This window comes from Semicossyphus pulcher, unplaced genomic scaffold (assembly GCF_022749685.1).
Source record: "Semicossyphus pulcher isolate SPU_LCO1_2020_fin unplaced genomic scaffold, fSemPul1.0.p SCAF_22, whole genome shotgun sequence".
In the NCBI taxonomy this organism is placed as follows: Eukaryota; Metazoa; Chordata; class Actinopteri; order Labriformes; family Labridae; genus Semicossyphus; species Semicossyphus pulcher.
Window position 1 is genome coordinate 10,025,495 of NW_027211696.1, and position 19,712 is coordinate 10,045,206.

Here is a 19,712-nt window from a genome sequence, read left to right on the forward strand (position 1 = left end):
ACTCTATTCTGAGTTCATTATGTCGTCCATCTCTTTGGCGAGTCATGCTCGCACTCTAATCACTTCATCTGACATTGTGACCTTATAAAAAGGCGTAAATGTCATTCAGTCTGATCCTAGCATTAAAGCATGGTTACACCAACATTTAGCAGGAGAGAAAGTTAATTCAATATCTGGTAATGGGATAGTTGTGATAAGCGGATTTGCTCGTGAAGTAAAGCTCAATCACGCCGAGTTAAACTTGTTAGATTTATTTATTTATAACAGATTGACTAACGCGTCTCTCCCTTTGTCTTTCTCTGTTCCCTTCTCTAGATGTTGGAGCCTAAGGTGGATGCCCCTTCATGTGAGCTGGGCGGAGTAGGAGGAGACCGAGGAGGCGTGTGCCTCCACCTGCCCCCGCGCAGCTCCGAAGGTGAGGAGAGCAGCCTCTACCCCTCCAGTCCCTCGGAGCCGCCGACCATAGGCAGCCCTCACCCGTCAGAGCCTCTCACCCCATTGGATGAGATCTACATGCCTCTCGGGGGTCTGATGGGATCCGAGGAGCGACATAAGGTGCCTCCAACACCTCCTCCTTCCACCGAGGGGGAGGATTGCAAGAGCATGGAGGGGAACGAGATGGAGATCTGGAGAGAGGTTAAGGACATGGAGGGCAGGAGGGAGGAAGATGAGGAGGATGAGGATGGGGTGAGCAGGAAGAGTCCAGGAAGTGAAGTGGAGGAGAAAGAAGGAGACGAAGAAGAAGAGGATGGAGAGAGGAATGAAGACGAGGTTAACATAAACCTGGTGGTGTCAAACACAGATGACGAGAATGCCTCGGAGCCACCTGACACCAACGCTCCCCCCTCCTCCTCCTCATCCTCGTTTGTCATCCCTGAGCTGCGCCTCGATCGCTCCTTCAGCGCCGATGCCCTCTCCTCACCCAACACCGATGAAGAAGATTACGATGAGGACGAAGACGAGGAGTCCGAAGAGGAGGAGGAGGACGAAGACGACAGCGACGACGCCTACCTGCAGCGCAGCGACAGCAAGCGCCGCAGCATGGTGGAGGGGGCCACCTGCGAGAAGCACGGAGGGGGCGGGCTCAGCGTGCAGAATTCCCTCCGCAGGCGCACGCACAGCGAAGGGAGCCTCCTGCAGGACCCCCGCACGCCATGCTTCACCTCCGACAACGCGATCAACTGCCTGGAGGCGGGGGGAGGGCATCACAAGGGCGGCTGGACGCTGCCGTCACCTAAAACCCTGAAGAAAGAGCTGACCAAGAACGGAGGCTCCATGCACCAGCTGTGTATGCTGTTCTCTGGGAGGAAGGTAAGACACCTCACACTGTAACTCTATCACATACTGAGTCATGCAGGACTCAACCTAAAGACATACAGATACCATGGTTATAATATAACCTCTGTTTTTAGACAAACTTACAACTAAAGGAGATATGTTAAGGAGCTTGGAGGACCAAAGATGTTAAACACAAACACACACACACTTTAATTGGGATTCGGTCTGCAGCATCACTCATATATTTCAGTCTTTCTTTCGGACCTCACAGACTTTATACATACATTCATATATGCATATGTTGCTCCTTACTATTGCGTCAGCTCAGCCAAAGTTTCAGTTCACTGGTGTCTGTACAAAGGGTGACACCAAGTGGTAAAAATGAGCAAGTACATCATAGTCCAGCGAGTCATTTGTTTCTTACACGTCACTTTTAATACAGAAGACTTATATGCATCTATAACAGCAGACACATTTGCAAGGTATCACAACTTATGTTGTTCACAAGGAGAGTCTTGTGTCTGAATTTGCACAACTTTTTACAGCACTAAGTCTCAAACTACATATATTAAATGCATGACAAACTTTCTTCTCAATTATTTTCCACCCAACTGGAGTTTGACAAATATATTTAAGATGCAGTCAAGTCTCAAAATCTTGTATGCAGATTATTGTTTAATATTAATATCACAATAAATGCACACTGAACTGCACAAGAAAAGGCACTTATAATCCTCCTGCTGAGGGCAAACATGCAGAGTTGTTACTCTATGTTTCCACTACACAGCATAATTAACTTATAGAAAATGTTACATAAACCTGAAACTTAGGGGGAGGTTCAAATCTAGCATCAGTTTTTCATGCTCTCTTACATACTGACACTTGAAAAAACACACACACATCCCAAAATGTGACACCAAAGGGATACAAAGACACTTTTAACAGTCATAAATAAAACCAGTTAGTAACACCTAGTATGCACCTGCTTTTAAACCATCAATCAATCAGATTTTATTTGTATAGCGCCAAATCATAACCAAAGTTATCTCAAGACACTTTACAAAAAGAGCAGCTCTAGATGTTATTTAGAGAGAGAGCCAACATGAATCCACCATGAGCACTAATTAGCAACATTTGGCAGCAGTGGCAGAAAAACTTCCTTTCAACAGGCAGAAAGCTCGAGCTCATGGCTGATGTCGAACAGCCATCTGCCTCCACAAACTTTTCTCACAGTTTTCTAACCTTTTTTGCAAAGCAGTAAAATCTCTGTATAAGACAGAAGGAATTATTTTAATTACAGGCAGCTCTGTCACTGAGGTTACAAAGTGCTGATCGTTGCTAAATACATTTGTTATGCTCCGTCTAGGGGTGGCCGAGACATGAGATGAATGAGACTCATTTCCCTCAAGCAGCCACAGAATCAAAAGTTCAAAATATGGCGTGTTTATTTACAGGGGAAAAAAGGATATAATTTTAACGATGACACATTAATTAAACTGAACTTTAGAGTGAATCAAAATAATTTAACCTAACAAATAAAAGAGAACAGAAACAACCATTTCCCTCCCTAACTAACATAAACAGGAGAACCTTAATGAATAAGATTCACCCCTACATCTTTTTATACTACACTAAAACTGAGTCTTTAAACAAAGAAAAACATGGCCGGTTGGAAACCGACGGAGACGGGGTTCCCCCACGTCGCTGCGGTGACGCCACTCCGGCTTCTTCTGCTAGCCGTCTTCAGACGCAGCCAACCACCTGCGGAGGCTGATGGTTCACCGGCCAATCAGCTCCGGGGACCGGCGCACACCTATTTGAATATACACTCACTCTCAGACGCATTCAACACAGGCACATACACAACTTAATAATAATAATGATTAAGAGATAAGAGAGACAGGAAACAGTGGGAGAAGAGAATGGGGGATGATGTGCAGCAAAGGGCCGAAGACAGGAGTCGAGCCCGTGGCCGCTGTGTTTAGAATGTATAGCCTCTGTACATGGGTCGCCTGCTCCACTCACTGAGCTAAACAAACCCTATGATAAATAATAAAAAAACTTTTAACAACAAACATTGTTAATTCATATAATAAGGGTAGCTTATTTGTACAGTATAATTTCAGTAAGCAGTTGTTAGAAACATATTACTTGAAGAAACGTGTAAAAGAGATTCCTGTGATCCTACATTTATCATATTCCTCTGATGTTTTTATCAAAAGAATGAAAATGATTCACGCAGCTCATATGCCATTGATTTTACTGCAGGTAGTAGTTGTTCTATTTGTCCAACAGAGGGCGGCATTCATCACAGCCTGCTCGCCCTGCAGCCTCACATACACGTGCGCCGCATCTTTTCTCACCTCGCTTCAGCCAAGAATGAGCAATGAACAATAACTGAGAAATCTCACAATGACTCGCTTTCTTGTTAGATATTGAGAAAGCTGTTTTACAATTTCTCCAGAATTATTACAAATCCTGTCTGCAGTGATTACCCCCGGACGCACTACTCCTCTTCATCTCACTCTCTTTCCACGAGTCTGTGAGCACGCTCGGCAGCCTTCAATGGCAGTGTGTGTGTGTGTGTGTGTGTGTGAGCCGTGCAGGGGAGGAATGCAGCAGACAGGGCTGCAGCTATTGGTCTTGGCAGATTCAAGGGTAATTTTACTACCTATTGGCGTCATGGACACAGTCCCTTTAGGGCTTATGTTTCCATATTCAAAATGATCAGTCAGCCTTCCCTCTTTCGTATACCGTGACATTTTTAGCTGCAGAACTTTAGTGTGTGTGTGTTTAACCTTTGACTTGGAGAACTTTATGGGCATCACTTAAGATTGGTTGATTGATGTGAATGTATGCACATATATGACATCGTCCAGCGACTGCAACACTCACTGATGATACACGAATTGGGCGTAGAGAGAGAGAGAAGAGTGTGACAGAAGGAGAGAGGCACATTGTGATTCCACTAATGTTGCATAATGTGAAGCCTCTGTCTCTGTCTCTCTCTGGCTGTCACCCCACTTCTCTTTGCCAGCCTGTGTTTACTCGCCCTTTAACAAACATACACACTCACGGTCCTGTCTTTCTTTCCGCTCTGCACGTTTTCCTCTCGGTTGATGCGGCCTATCATCCGTGCAAGAAGAGCAGGAGACGGGCAGGGAGCAGGACAGGGGGAAATACTGTCAGCTTGTTTGACAAGGAGACTTTTTTTTTTGTCTACTGCTTAATGGAAACTCTGTCATTCTTGTCACTCAATGGGGGGAATAAAAATACAATGGAAATTAATTCAAACGATAAGATTACCTTTGAAATACCTTCAAAAGTACCACTTAGGTAAAAGAACAAGACTGTTTGATTATTAAGCGTTATGAAAAAGGCAAAATCAGAGGAAACTTTCATACTTGATAAGACCGGTTAGCAGTGCTAACGGTTAGCTCAGTGAACAAAGACAGAGCACTCAACGTCGCTGTGTTGTGGGAGAAAATAGAGCCAAAAGGAGTCCTGGTTAACATCAGCACGTAAGTATGTGTTGCTACTAATAGATATATGATCTTGAGAATACTGGGAACTTAAAAGTGAACCTCTGGTTTACATGAGAGGGGAGGCACACAGGTGGCTGCAAGCGGGTGTGACCCCGCCTCTCGCCCAGTGCCAGCTGGGACAGGCTCCAGCCAGTGTTTTGCGTCCCATGCGCAGAGGCTACAGTCCTGGACGCACTGGTCGCAGGTTTGACTCCCAGTCTGCCGATCATTTGGTGGATGTCATCCCCCCCACTCTTTCCTCCCACCCTTTCCTATGTAAGGAAAAAAAGCCCAACAAAATAATCGTTTAAAAAAAAAGGAAAAGGAAGTACAAGTGCTAGACAATAAGCCACATGGCGTTGGAGGATGAGAAAGAGAGTTACAAAATAATCTCATATAATCATGAAGGAATCAAACTAACAACACAGAAAATAGCGCAACAAACAAAGACCACGCAACTTCAGGTGTACATAAAAATGTTTGTGTCTAAACATGCATCAAAGTGCTGTCAGTGGGGGCACCGGTTTGGCTTGGTGGTTGAGTAGCGCGTCCCATGTATAGAGGCTACAGTCCTCGATGTGGCGGCCTCGGGTTCAGCTCCCAACCTCAGCCCTTTGCCGCGTGTCTTCCCCACTCTCTCTCCCTGTTTCCAACACTATCCACTGTTCTCTCTCCCTCTTAATAAAGCCAATAAGGCTGTCAATGCTCTGTGTAAAACCTGTCCAAAGTGAGACACAAGCCTTTATTGGTTAGAGAAAATATGAGCTGCTGGAGCTACGGCTGTATTAAAGATGTCAACAAAGAATGAAATGCTTTATATAACCCTAATAGTAATAACAAATGTAAAATTGTAAAAGTCCAGGAGCGTAAAAACATATTCCACTGATCTTTTTGCAGCTTCAGACGCTAAAAAATCCAACTTTCCATCACAAGACGGCGAGCGGCCCTAAATAGCCTCCCGCTGTCAGAATAAACCGCTGCATGTTCTTTCCAATCGCACTATTAAATCAAGCGCTCATCTCCTTGTCCAATCCATCAAATCCTCCCCCTTTTTTCCAATTATCACACAATCCATCATCTACTTTCAGTTTGTCAGTGTGTTGCATCCGCACATACATTCTTGCGACACATACGAGTGGATCAGATCCGAGTGCTTTCGGCTTCAACAGGCCGAACATCAAGTTTATGGGGTCTTAGTGTGTGTTTGAAATCTGGATAAATATCGGCTGTCTCTGCAGACGTTGGGGGGGCAATTTTAAAGAGTTTACCGACGGTTGAGTCACAGCTTACATTCCTGCATCGTGTCAAGGATCCACACGCGTGCATAGTGCAAGAAGAAATGAGGTTATCATGCATTCGTACTTGAAAACAGGTGTCCTAGCGGGTGGTGCAGCCTCTACACACACACGCACACATTCTGACAAACAGTGTTGGTATGTTGGAGTGGACGCGTACAGGATGAATCAGAAAGGTTGTTAAAGCGAGCGGGGGGTTCTCAACCGAGCGGCGACCTTTCACACTCGGGGAGGATCGTACTGATAGTGAGGAACAGAATGAAACAGAACTGTTCGTCACACTGAGGAACATTTGCTTCTGTCCTTTATCATTCTTACTTCATTGCATCTCTGTACTTTAAATGATACAATCTCAGTTTAAAAAGTACAAACAATAGCTTTTTATATTTAACTTTAGGAACAAAAAGAAGATATGATCTCCTGTTTGGATTGAGCAGCACTCAAAATTCAACACTGAAGCAGGAACTTTCCATTTAATTACCTTGTCTATTATTTCTGTCTAAAACAAACCTTTAGGCTAACGCACAACTCAATTTAAATTCTGATGTAGATTAAATAAAGCTGCTTTGGCCGGGACATAAAAGAAGAATGAAACAGTGAATATTACAATGATTCAGGCTGCTGTCAGTGCTACAGGACACATAACAAGCAGGCTGAAGACTACATGGTAATCTCAAATCAAAGTGCCTTACCTTTGTCCTTGTGGCTAAGTCCGAAAATAAATAGAATAAGTAAATAGACTGCACTTAAATGGCGCTGTTTCTAGTCTTACTCTACATGTCACATTCACCCTTTCACACACACACATTTAAGGCCCTTTTACATTGCCAGTTCAATTTGGATTAATACCTCTCTGTTACGCCTTTTCTGTAAAATGCACCAAGGCAGAATGGTGGGGTGAAGTTGTTCCTCTGAGCCGGCATCGGAGTTAGTAACAGAGGTGTAACAGAAGCAATGGCGACAGAGTAAATGGCAGTAACTTTTCCTTCCGCGACGTTGCAACCACTGTAAAAACACACACTGGGACAGCTTTACGTCGGCATTGCTTTGATCAATGTAAAATGGCAAAGATGGCATAATGGCAAGTCTTCGTTATGGTTATGTGTTGGAACCGCAATGTAAAAAGGGCTCCTGATGGCAGAGGCTGCTATGCAAAGTGCCAATCTCCAATCTGGACCATTCACACACAGTCACACGCTGATGGCTACGCCTTCAGGAGCAATTTGCGGTTCAATGTCTTGCCTAAGGACACTTCGACATGTAGACTGCAGCAGCCAGGGATCGAACCGCTGACCTTCCGTTTGGAAGACGACCCACTCTACCGCTGAGCCACAGCTGCATGGAAGAATCAGAAATAGGATGGACACCTTTTTTTCATTGGAGAGATAACATGACAAATAAAAGTGACACAAATGACAAAAAAAGGAGAGAAAAAAATGAGACCATTGAATGACATCGAACAATAACAGCTACATTAATATACTGTGTGATGTAAGAAGACTCTGGGAGTAGAGATGTAATATTGATTATTACACTTATTCTGATTGGTTAATTGCCGCATTCCGAGGTCTGCTATTTCTCAATAACAGGCCGTTGCTATGAAGAACAGACCGTTGCTAGGGATGCGGCTCTTATCACACAATCTGGAGGACTCACTGTAATCATATCAATCCACCGAAAGAAGTCCGGTAAATTTGACCTCAGTCAAAGGGAAAAAAAGAAAAGAGACAAAATAGCGGAGAGATCACATTAAGGTTAAAAAGGGTGAGCAGGACCCCGACGCTTAACAACCTGCGTACTATACATTATCTCTAACTTAACACAGCATAAAAAAATAAGTTGGAGGTACACCTAACAAACAACATGTAGTGTGTATTGCGATGCAGTGCGATTCCTGGCACCACTTTAGATTCCACAAACCAATAATAACAGTACAGTCAAGTTTCTGCGCAGTAACACGTGTTTATATTTACTCCAGACATTGACTTAAGTACACAAAAATTTGTTTAACACAACTTGTTTGTAGTATTCTACCTACAGAGTACAGTGTGTCTTCTGTTTCCTGGAGCTCCACTTCATGTCCTCTTCCCTGTGATAAGCAGGATAAACAGTAACAGGAACCCAAACGTGCTATTTAAGGCCCACGCAGTACGACATTAGTAAACTTCTTGTACATAAACCTCCGCTTCATGTCTAGACTCTCATCCGTCTTCCAAGAAAAATCTATCAGCGCTGACCTCTCGTTATCCAGCGGGCCCTAATGTCCAAGTTCTTGTAGTTTTCCACATCGTAGCTTAAAGGTTAGAGTTTAAGAGAGGCGAAGCACTTGTTGTGCTCATGCAATGTGGTTCTCACATGGATAAGCGTGTGTGACCAGACCTAATAATAGTGTGGGTTTTTTACTGAATGAACTTCTTTCAGATATTCTTGGAAATTTAAAAAAAAAAATACACGGTATCAGAGAGCACTTGCCTCATTCTCTCAATTGTTTTTGTCTAACTGTGTAAAAATAAAGTTCAACAGATAGATTAGCTTGGGAAAAGTTCCCATCACAATCATTAAGTGAGGGTTCCTCTCTATTTGACAGTAGAGATGGTGGCCTTGATGGGACAAAAGGTCACCAGGGTTCAGATCCGTGTGAGATGAGGACAGGCTGAATCTGGCCGCTGAAATGCTGAATGAGTAACATGTAAATATTTACTGCTGCAGACTGAACAAGCTTTGAGGACAGGCAACATAGTGTCCAGTCAACCAACATCTACAAAGACGTGCAGGAACTGAAGACAGTATAACATATATGAGATTGCCCTACGAAGAAGCAGTTACATAACACACAACAGACAGAATACATGTTTCATTAAGGAAGAAATCCTCGTCACTAGCTTTAATTAGGAAGATTAATTTTCAGAGCGCAGCATGAGCACATATTCCTTGAAAAGTTCTCACAGACATAACTTAGTTACACAACCAAATGCTCCTCTAACACTCCCTTTCCATTCTCCCACCCAACTCTCTCCATTCCTTTTATTTGACACATTAAAATAATTTATGGCACTTTAAATCAAACACACATACAGTAACACAAACTCAAAATGTAGCGTTAGCTGTACTTAATGTAATAATAAGTGTGACATAAATCAAACAAATTGACCCTTTCCCAACGTTTGCCCTCGGCCTGTCCAGCTTTTAAATCTAGCACAGCATATATGAAGTTTATTACGTTGTGATTAATGAGGGCAATAATATCTGACAATGTCAACTTTGGTGGCAGAAATGTCAGCGGTTGCTTTCATCAGATGTAGCTAGTTAGCTAGCGTTAGCAGTAAATGTTTTGCTAGCTGTTGCCGGGTGCTGTGTTGTTCGCATGCTGGCCTTAATGCAAATACTTTGAGAAGTACTTTTTGAGAAGTACTTACTGATGACTTTAACACATGAAATGTATCTTGGGTAATGAGTTTTTTGTTGTAGGAGCTAATAAAAACAAGGACACAGAAGTTTGGCTAAGTACGTAGCATCCAGGACCGACAGCTACAACAGGGGTTTTTCTAACATAATCAGAAATCCCTCAAATTTATTCAGCAGTTGTAGCCGCTAAAAACCCGTTACAATCAATCCCATAAAGATTTGGTCCCATGTTTTTGGTTTGAAGTGTGCGATACAAAAAAAACTACCCTTCAAACAGTATCCCTCTTGCTACTGCTTCGTGCACAACATTTCCACAACGGTTGCTCGTCAATCGCTGGATGTCCAACGGAGGGTTCAGCAACAGTCACTTGTGCATCTTATTTACTAAACATACACATCTTTCTCAGATGGTGTCCTCTGGCAGAGAGAGACAAGTACAAAAGATGTTCTAGCAAACAGGAAGGGGAAAATTCACTGCAAGTTCAATGATAACAAAAAAGTCTTCAGGGAGGAGTTTAAACTTTCCCTCAGTCCTGATAGAGACATTTTGTTTTGACGTTGACCGTCAAATGCAATAACTTCTTGTTCACATCATCTGCTTATTACATTTCCTTTTTCCCCATGACACTAGTAAGGATGAGGATAAATGTAGGCCTGTGTGTTTTTACTATAATTGTCGGATTTTCAGAATAAAATATTCTTTACTTTCTCTTTAATTAGTTTAAAGGTATAATAAGTAGGATTTTCCTAGAAAAATAAAATATCGACTTACAAATATAATATAATATAAATCTATACGTGTGTTGGTGAGTGTGTGCAAACCCTTGTGAGACCCTTCCCTCTGCATCTATTCTGTTGTTTTACTTTTCACGGGACGTTGTCAGGAGGGGCGTTGTTGTGGTTCCCTGAGCCAATCACAGCGTATAGGTGAGTGTGGGAGTGGTTCAAATTAGCAACCGGGCCCCATTCAGACCGGCGAACATGGCGAAAGAGCGATGCAGAGTTGGCCTTCTTTCTGTTGGACAGATAGGTCCCTCAAACCGGGTAGGACAAGCTAACCGGCGGTTAGCATGCTAGCACAAAGGTAATGCTGTCGGTGTTAGCTCGGCAGGGTGGGCGTGTTCTCGCACGAGAGAGTGAGAGTGAGCTTCTGGTGAGCCCAGGAGGAGGGGCCCAGTTTGAATGTGTTTGAATAAGTATGACTTAGAGATATGAGTTTGATTAAAGGCTTTAAAATATGGTTGAAGATCTGGAAGTTTTTGCACAACACCAGCAGGATAATCTGAGATCATGCCTAAAAACAACGTCATCTTTTCGCTATTTTTCCCCTGAAATACTTTGTAACTCCTTCTGACCTCAGGAGAGTTCAAACCTTCCCACTCTAATCCTTCTTCGCCAGGGAAGCTCCCACACAGCCAAAAACTGGCCTGCATACCTGTATACTTTCTCTCTGTGTTACAACTTAGTAGTACCCACAGGGGTTTATCCCTTCACAAATCCCCACCACAAAGGCTGAGCTAGCTTTCCTCTTGTATATTTGCTAGTTGGCTGTTTGTGATTACTGCAGGAGGTTTAATGAGCTACCTGGATTCTTTCGGCTGTGAACTGTGTGTGAAGGAGTGTGGGAACGGGCTGTTTCCATTAGTTAACGCAGGCAGTGCTGTAATACATTGTGAATCAGGGATGTGTTAGAGTTCTTTGGAAGTGATTTGCCACTGGTTGTTTCCCATCAGAGCAGAGGAAAATGAATAAAGTCCAGCATGAACACTTTACTGTTAAATCCGGCCTGCTAAAGCCTGGAAATGTTCGGAGGGTATTGTTTCAGTTAGCATCAGCTGGTTTGACTGATGACAATGAACATGACTAATACAATAACACAAAAGTACATCACATGCAGCTTGAGGGAATATACAACATCACCAATAAGCAGTACCTCTCTGACCTTTCAGTTGAGATGGCGTTCGGGGAAATGCAGCACCGGGCTTTGACGATGTCTCACTTTCGTGAGACGCGATGGTTTGATGTCACGGCACTCCCACGCTCTCAGCCCACCTTTGCGCCCTACACTGCATGCAGTCAGGTCATTAAGCAACAGGACTTTGGATGCTGTCACTGGTACAACAAAGCCTTCTCCTGACGTTTGCATAATCCAAGAGAGGATCCAGAACACCTCTTGTTTCATAGCTGCGTCTTGCTTGTGTTTGAATGGAGGTGTTTATAGCGCTCGTTGCCATAGCTGTATTTTGGAATCAGTTACATAAACGTTAATAAATGGGTTCTCGTAACGGGCACGCACAATGCTCTACAACGCATACCATGTAGTCTTAGGATCACACATGTTCAGTGGTCTAATTTAACCATAACCAAAGCCTTTAATTAACCTTACACAATTTAGTTTCCTTGTCTTAATGTGACCCGAGCCCTCCATGGAGTTCTATCACAGCCAAAAGTGTGCATACACAAAGGGATATTTTAGGTGCACAGATTCCTGACCTGCATTCTCAAAGTGTCACTCGCTCAAAGCTCCCACCGTCTGACCTGCTCTCTCCAAGCTTTGCCCGAGATTAGCAAAGATTAATGCGGGCTCACTTTCTTATGTCATTTTGCAGCCTATTAAATTGTCACTCACTATTAGCAGGTTTTAAATCAGTACGTGTAAGAACATTTTTTATTAGTTGATATAATAGCAAAAGTATATGAGAGAATGTCATCAACAATAATATTAATTTTACAACAGTTACGACCAAGTAATCTGATTGGACAAGAGGCATTCCATGAGTGCTGATATAGAGTATAACAGCACGGTGACTTTTCACAGTGTGAAGTGTCCAGTTTTAGTTAAGTTGGTGGAGCAAAAAATAATCTGTTGATTATTACTGTTTACTACTATTTGCCGATTGTAAAACTGTATACATGTATATACACTGTATACTTGTATAAAAGCAATGTCACACCCAAGGTCGCAATGTTATACTGGATATCAGCACGGCTGAATCACAGCCTCGAGTGTGATATTGCTAAAGTACAGTTCTGATGCTAAATGTTCAACCTCGAGGAGTCATTGAGGGCGCGTCCCACTTTTCAATGACCTTGAGATAACAATGAAAGCATGAATACATTCACAAGAAATTCAACGGCAACAATAATAAATCAAAACATGTACGAGCCGGCAACAGCAGAACAGTTAAAGATAGTTACACTCAAGGACCAAGTAGTTTGTATTCATGGTTTTAAATTGACCTACAGGGACAATTTGTATTGTGTTGTTAAATGTTCAAGGTCTCGAGTGCACAAAAACTAAAAGAAGTTTTCTTACATTTAGGTTTCTCACGCAGGATTTCAAACATTATTCATCAATATTGGACCAGTATAATAAGTAATTTATGTATGATGGTAGGGCAGTTAGAGAATTATAACTCCAAATATTACACCCCTATGCCAGCCTGTTTTACCGATAGAGATTTCCAATCATCCTTTTCACACACACAAACAACTAATTTCACAATCTGCTGTATTATCCAGAAGAAATCAGTCTTAACTGAAGCACCTGAAATCAGCGATTCCACCTTTAAATTTCCATTTAAGGAAGCCTTTTGCACTCGTGTGTGTCAGATACACAACTCTTTGTCCCGGTGTGTTCCACCTCCGGCGTAAAAACGGTACATACAGTGAGATAACAAGGACGTTGTGTACCTCATCTACATGCCAGCTGTGTGGCTCACTTCAGCACATTACCTTGGCTCCGAGTGAATTTTACACACACACACAACTGTGTAGCAGCACATGTAGAAACAGGACACACAAACACACACATGATCACTCACAGTTGACAGAAGGCAGGAGGCAGGGTGAACAATGCTGGTGGGATGATGGGAGCACGCGCACTGTTGTAGGTCAAGGGAACGGAGAGGAAGGGAGGTTCACTTGATGTTGGATTAAAGCGTGTATTATGAAACATTTAATTAAATTGAATAACTTTTATCTACATCAAAAGGAAGTTACTTGAATTTTAATTACAGAGCTATAAATTATTTTTGTATTCATTCATATCAGAGCCGACATTTGGATCTTTTCTCTGCTGGTGTTCAAATAGAATTTCTCACAAGTTACGGCATAATTAGAAATAACAGGATGTAACTATTGTGTATAAACTGATTAGAAATAATTCCATTAGGTGATTGGCTGCCTTTTTTTTTTGGCTCTAGTCGAATGAATTTATCCTAATCTTCTTAATCTGAGTTGGAAATAACCAGTGATTGCTTTCAATTTGCTCCAATTTATGCACCACTTCACCTTTAAATGTATATTTTTAAAACAAATGTACCTTTTGGAAGCCGCTCAGGCCAACGGTTTTGCATTATATAACAAAATCAAAGCAGTTTGTAACTTGGACTCCGGCTTCACTCAACAAACACATGCTTTATTTTCGTCTGCCTCTCCACAAATAGAGGCCAGCAGTAAAGCCAGATATTCCAAGACTGCTGCGTGTTGTTTACTTCCACTGGGGAGGTGGACCTCGACCTTTACATGAGTCTGCGTGACCGACATCATTCCCCGCCTGCCCTGGTCGGAATCTCATTCGCAGCATTCCTCCCTTCACTCTCAACTGCCACACATCTCATGCCAACATGCTGCTTTCCTCGAATTCCCCTTTCCTTATCTGGAAACCTGCCCCTCATTCTGTTATAGAGTTCCCGTAGCTAATAATTGGCACCTAGCAGCACCTGCACTACACCTCTTTAAGTAGATATAGCAATTATCCCTCTCAGGGTGTTGCAAGCATAGAGCTGAGTGCTGCAGAGCTGTCAGCAGAGTGGAATTTGTAGAGGCATCGGCAATGGGCCTCGTGCAGCGTGTCGCAACGTCAAGACGGTGTGACCATGTGATGGACGTCACTCACATAAATGTTCAAAAACAGCAGTCATTAAGCATGAGGAATGTCAGTGCTCATTCTGTACATTAATATGACTTTACCCTCGTAATACGTGAATAAGACTAATGACCAGTTGACCAGGATTGCTGTTATTAAGTAATTATACAAAGATACATTATAAAAGTATGTACTTGGAAGTAAAAAAGTACATCATGTCTGCACAAAAGAGACACACAGAAGCTTTTAAAATCCAGCTGGAACACTAATATTTATTTATTCTAAGCTGTTACACTTAAAGGTTATTACTGCGGGAATAATTGTGCAGCTGCAATAACTGGATGAAGACAAATAAACCATCTGTCTAATCTTTCAAACCGAGAACAATTGCACAAAGAATGCTCAGAACAGTCTGATCGCTCGTGTTCGGCTTGTTTAGCTCTAACTCTAATTCTAAACTCTGTAAACAGGAGATGTTATGAGAAAGGCCCTTAGATGTTTTCATGTGTCAAGGGTTCATTAAGTGGGTTTGATATCCAGAAATAGCAGCTTTCCTCTGGTCAGTGAAGATAACCTAAGGACCATGTCTCTGATAATTAGAGTTCTTTTGATACCGCTAGCAGTATCAGAAATACCTCCAATGCTGACCTAATACTGCTAATCAGGTGTTAGCGAGCGTGCTAGTCAATGCAACAATTCAATACCGTAATTTATAAGCCCCCTATGAAATTAACTTGTTTCTTGATTCTCAAAAAAGCCTACACAGGAATGATAAATATTACCTGTCACTCGTAACTACTGTTTTAATGCGCTTAAACTAGCACAGTGTGCTGCTAGCAAAGACTGTATCGTTCGCTAAAGCTAGCGAGATCTCGGCAATCAGTGTGGTCCAGAACTACATTTTAAAGCTGTAGTTCTTTTTTTAATGTAAAGTTAACATATTAAAACCCAGCTACAACACAGAATAAAGCTGTTTCATGTCAAAAATCTGTGTTTCTCGGACACTTTTTAGCGTACATGGGTTGTTTGGTGCTGCTGCTAACGTTAGCTCAGCTTGTTACTAAGCTAGGATTCCTTCTGTGTACTTAGCTAGGCAAGGCAACAGTGAAAGCAATCATATAAAATGTATACAGGGTAAGTAGTATAGGCAACAGCTGTTAAATAATAATGATAATATGTATTTTTTATTACAGTATACTCACTAAGTGTAGGTATTTTAATTGGGGTAAGATAGGGAAATGAATGGTGTTGAAACATCTGTATTAATAGCTTCTAAGTGTTGCTGCAGGATTGCAAGAGACACATTCATCATCTTCAGAGTCTAGCTGCAAATAAAATGCAAGATTGGGTCTAAAATTCATGCTACTAAAAAAATAATCTAGGTTATTTTATTACAATTGTCAACTTAATGACAAAATATGCAGCAATAGTTTGCCCCACTGTGGCTGCAGCCAGCTGGAGATCATTGGCCCACTGGTGTGTGCATAACTGCCAGCTCTGGACATATTTGTGAGGCTGCAGTCATTAAAATACCAGCAGAAAGGTCATCCACTGGTCAGTTAAATGTCAATTACATTTTAGTAGATAGCACCAGTTACTGAACGGAGTAACCTGACAGCTTTTCAGAGCAGCTGTAAGAGAAGTTACACTGTCCGAGCATTGTTCATTTACATCCCGCAACATGGGAAGTACTTGTGCAGGAAGCAGCCATCTCCTGAACAGAGCTGAATAACAGGAGGCAGAGGAGAGTCAAGTACACACACACACATACACACACATACTGTTCATTCTCCCTCTCTGTTAAAATCATACACTCATTCTCTCACACACACACACAGTTGTGCGGACAATGCACCTTTTGTATCCGCTTTCATTATGTAGTTGGAGCAGGAATGAGTCAGTATCCTGTCTGTGGGTCACTGGGTTTATTTGCAGATATTACTGAATATTTTGGCGCTGCTGTTGTACTGTATGTGTGTGTTGTGTTGCATCTGTCGTCCAGTTACACAAGCTCACAGGCCCTCACAGAAACACACACAATCATACTCCCTTGGCTACAACCACAAGTTTATTTTTTTCCCCAAAAAAACTATTTTTAGAGGAAGTTGGGAAATGATTTCCTGTGACATAACTTCAAAAAGTAATGTTATTACACATCAAAGACAGAGAAAATTGTCTTTGAAGTACAATTATAGAGTCGAAAGACATCAGTAATGTTTTCTAAAGGCTTTTATAAAACAAAAAAGTACTGTGAGAAAACACCCACGCTGATTTTAAAATTTGGTTTTGTGAACCTTCTCTCGTGTTTCTTTGTCTCACATAGTTTATTTAATCTTTTTTATCTATATCTTGTTATATTTTCTAGCTCTTATGAGGCCCCCATTGTTCCTCCAGTTCCCCTCTTAGACGCAGAGCCCACTCTTCTGTTTTTCATCTCCCTTTTCTTATTTTCTTTCCCGTTCCTTTTGGCCAAGATCTACAAGAAAGTGTAGACACTATCACGAACAATAAACGGCCAAGATAATCATCAAACAAGCAAGCTGTGTCCAGCTATTTGCTTGGTTAAATAATACTTGTTATGCAAAAGGAACATTTTAAAATAGAAACAGCTATCGGAATTATATTTATGGACGAAAATTAGGCATGTTTTTGCCGAGAGAGAAGAACTGGAAGTACAGAATTTAGCTTCATAACTTGATACGTGTGTTTATTGAGTTTGGGATCACGTTTGCAGGGACTTTATTTATGAAGGATCGCAGAGTCACTCCTGGGAAGTAAAAATAGGGCTTAAAATACTTTAACTTCAAAACAAAGCTTGGGAGTTCTCTGGGAATCTTACTCCTCTTTAAAGAATTATATCTTGGACAATTTGGCCACAACATAAAAGATTATTCCTGCTGAACCAATGTGAACCCAAAGCGGGTACAGATTTCCAAATGCCGTCATTATCCAAGTCACTCACAACCCCTCATTGTCCTCCTGTGACAGAAGGAGCTTAAGCAAGTGCCTGTGTCCACTAAAGCCGCCTTCCCACTGGTCAAAAAACCTGCTAACACCCGGCTTTTTTGCTTAGTGGAAAAGGTTACAATCGGCCCGAGTCAAGTGACTCTGCAGTAGACCCGGGTAATTATCGTCTCGGCTCCGATCGGCATTGATGAGAACACAAAACCTGTGTCGACACGCTAATCTCCTCCCCCTTTCCGGCACGATGCTATGCTCCGTCGGTAACTTCTGTGACTCTTTGTCATCTCTACTCTACATTGCTACAAATTGCGCCCGTCTCAGTCCAACCAGCGTTCGAACATCTTTGCAAGCTTGTCTGCGCCGAGTTTGATAAACAGACTGAATGAGTAATAGATACAATAAAGACCTACCACCGTAACATCTTCACTGTTTACTAACCCTGGCGCGTTTGTCGGGCGCGTTTGTGACATGTGATGGCGCGTTTGTGATGTCAGATGATGACGCAGCAGAAAAGAGACCGACAAGAGTATACTCCACTGGCAATGGGAAAAGAGACAATCGGCATTTACAAGCGGGTCTTCCCGGGTCGGAAAAACCCGCATCCACACATTAATTGCGGTGGGAAAAGGGTATAACAGTGTTTTTTGCGCTGGCAGCGCCTATTTTCTATGCAAAATCAATGCAGTTCAGCATTTTCACAAACTCAAAAACGCCCTCAGCGTCAGGTGTTTATAGTCACTGCACAATAGCAAAGGGGAAACTAATCCTTTCGTTTTATTCGAGGGTACAATTTCCCGGCCTAGAGCTGCTGTTGATGCCAGGATACGATTCCTTTCAATCGTTTTTACGTTTTCTTTGTGAAATGTACTGGAATTAAAACAAATGTTAAGCATACAGAGTGATTTTAAACAGACTTATCAGTCACTACCAAGGGTAGCAGAAGTGCTGCCAGACAACTTTTGTAACCTAGCAACAGTGAGCGCTGATGAGAAGTGCTATGAAATTGAGGTCGTGGGTTCTGCCAGCGCAAAAAATGCTGTTAGTGGACACAGACCCTAATAATTAGGTGAAGAAAGTTAATTTAATGCTTAACATCGATAAATACAAAAAAAAGGTGTGATTTTCTCATTTTTCGGCCCGTTGGGACTGATATCATCACCAGAGAAACATTACAAGCAAAGGCCTTAAATATCCACTTCTACTTGTTACATAAAACAATCTGTTATGTTGAAAGTCCCAACCTTATAAGTTGTTATCATGAGCTTCACACTCAAAAGTGTTAACCGACTGTGAATCACATATGATCGTGTTCCAAGCTCACCTACTGTTGTCTGTTGCCATCCTATTTCCATTCATTGTCAGACTCATACTGAACACAATGGTACTATTTTAAGGTTAGAAGCAATAAGAAAGATGTTTTATTCTAATCATTGAAGACACGGACAAGCCTTTCAAGTGCGTAATTGACCCATGTTTTCTGTTTACCAAAAAGCAGATGCTTTCAGAGAACATGAGTCTGGTTTGGTAAGTCACATGGAGACAATTATGAATAATTTCCTCTTTCATTTGCGCTCTTAATGAGTTCCAAATCCTGATAATGACATGTGACTTTGGTTAAGTCTGTAGTGCATGCCATTTCCTGTTTGTATCAGGAGAAAGTAAAAGTAGATACAAAGAGGAAAGTCTGAACCATCGAATGTTTCTCCTTCTTTTCTCATGACTTAATAGCTTTATAAACGGTGTTATGAACAAAAGATTTAACATAATGACCGCTGACAGGTCGAGTGAATAATGGCCAATGTTCTGCTGGGAAACCTTGGGTCCTGCCATTCATGTGGATGTTACTTTGACACGTACCACCTACCTAAACATTGCTGCAGACCAAGCACACCCCTTCATGGAAACAGTATTCCCTCATGGCAGTGGCCTCTTTTAGCAGCATAACACGCCCTGCCACACTTGAAACAATGGTTCAGGAACGGTTTTAGGAACACGACAATGAGTTCAAGGTGTTGACTTGGCCTACAAATTCCCCAGATCTAAATCAAGTCCAGCACCTGTGGGATGTGCTGCACAAACAAGTCCGATCCAATGGAGGCCCCGCCTCCTTTCTGGACTTAAAGGATGTGCTGCTAACATCTTGGTGTCAGATACCTCAGCACACCTTCAGAGGGTAGTGGAGTCCATGCCTTGACGGGAATGGGCTGTTTTGGCGTCAAAAGGGGGGCGTACACAATATTAGGCAGGTGGTCATAATGGTATTGCTGATTGGTGTGTACCTTTTTACTTAAACCAACACCATGAAGTAATTTTGCTATCTAAATCTTACCAAGTCATTTGGGTGCCTAAACATAGTTGCTGTTGCACGTTGATCAG

The 19,712-nt window shown here is 42.1% G+C and overlaps 1 protein-coding gene across 6 annotated transcripts in view; it reads left to right on the forward strand.

The window, feature by feature from the left end:
• rgs3a (regulator of G protein signaling 3a) overlaps window positions 1-19,712 on the forward strand; it is a 145,432-nt gene that overhangs the window by 104,255 nt on the left and 21,465 nt on the right. For all 6 annotated transcript variants that reach the window (XM_069672920.1, XM_069672919.1, XM_069672918.1 and 3 more), the window contains one exon: window positions 316-1,311. In XM_069672920.1, the coding sequence (XP_069529021.1) occupies window positions 316-1,311 (996 nt within the window). The remainder of the gene's footprint in view (window positions 1-315; window positions 1,312-19,712) is intronic.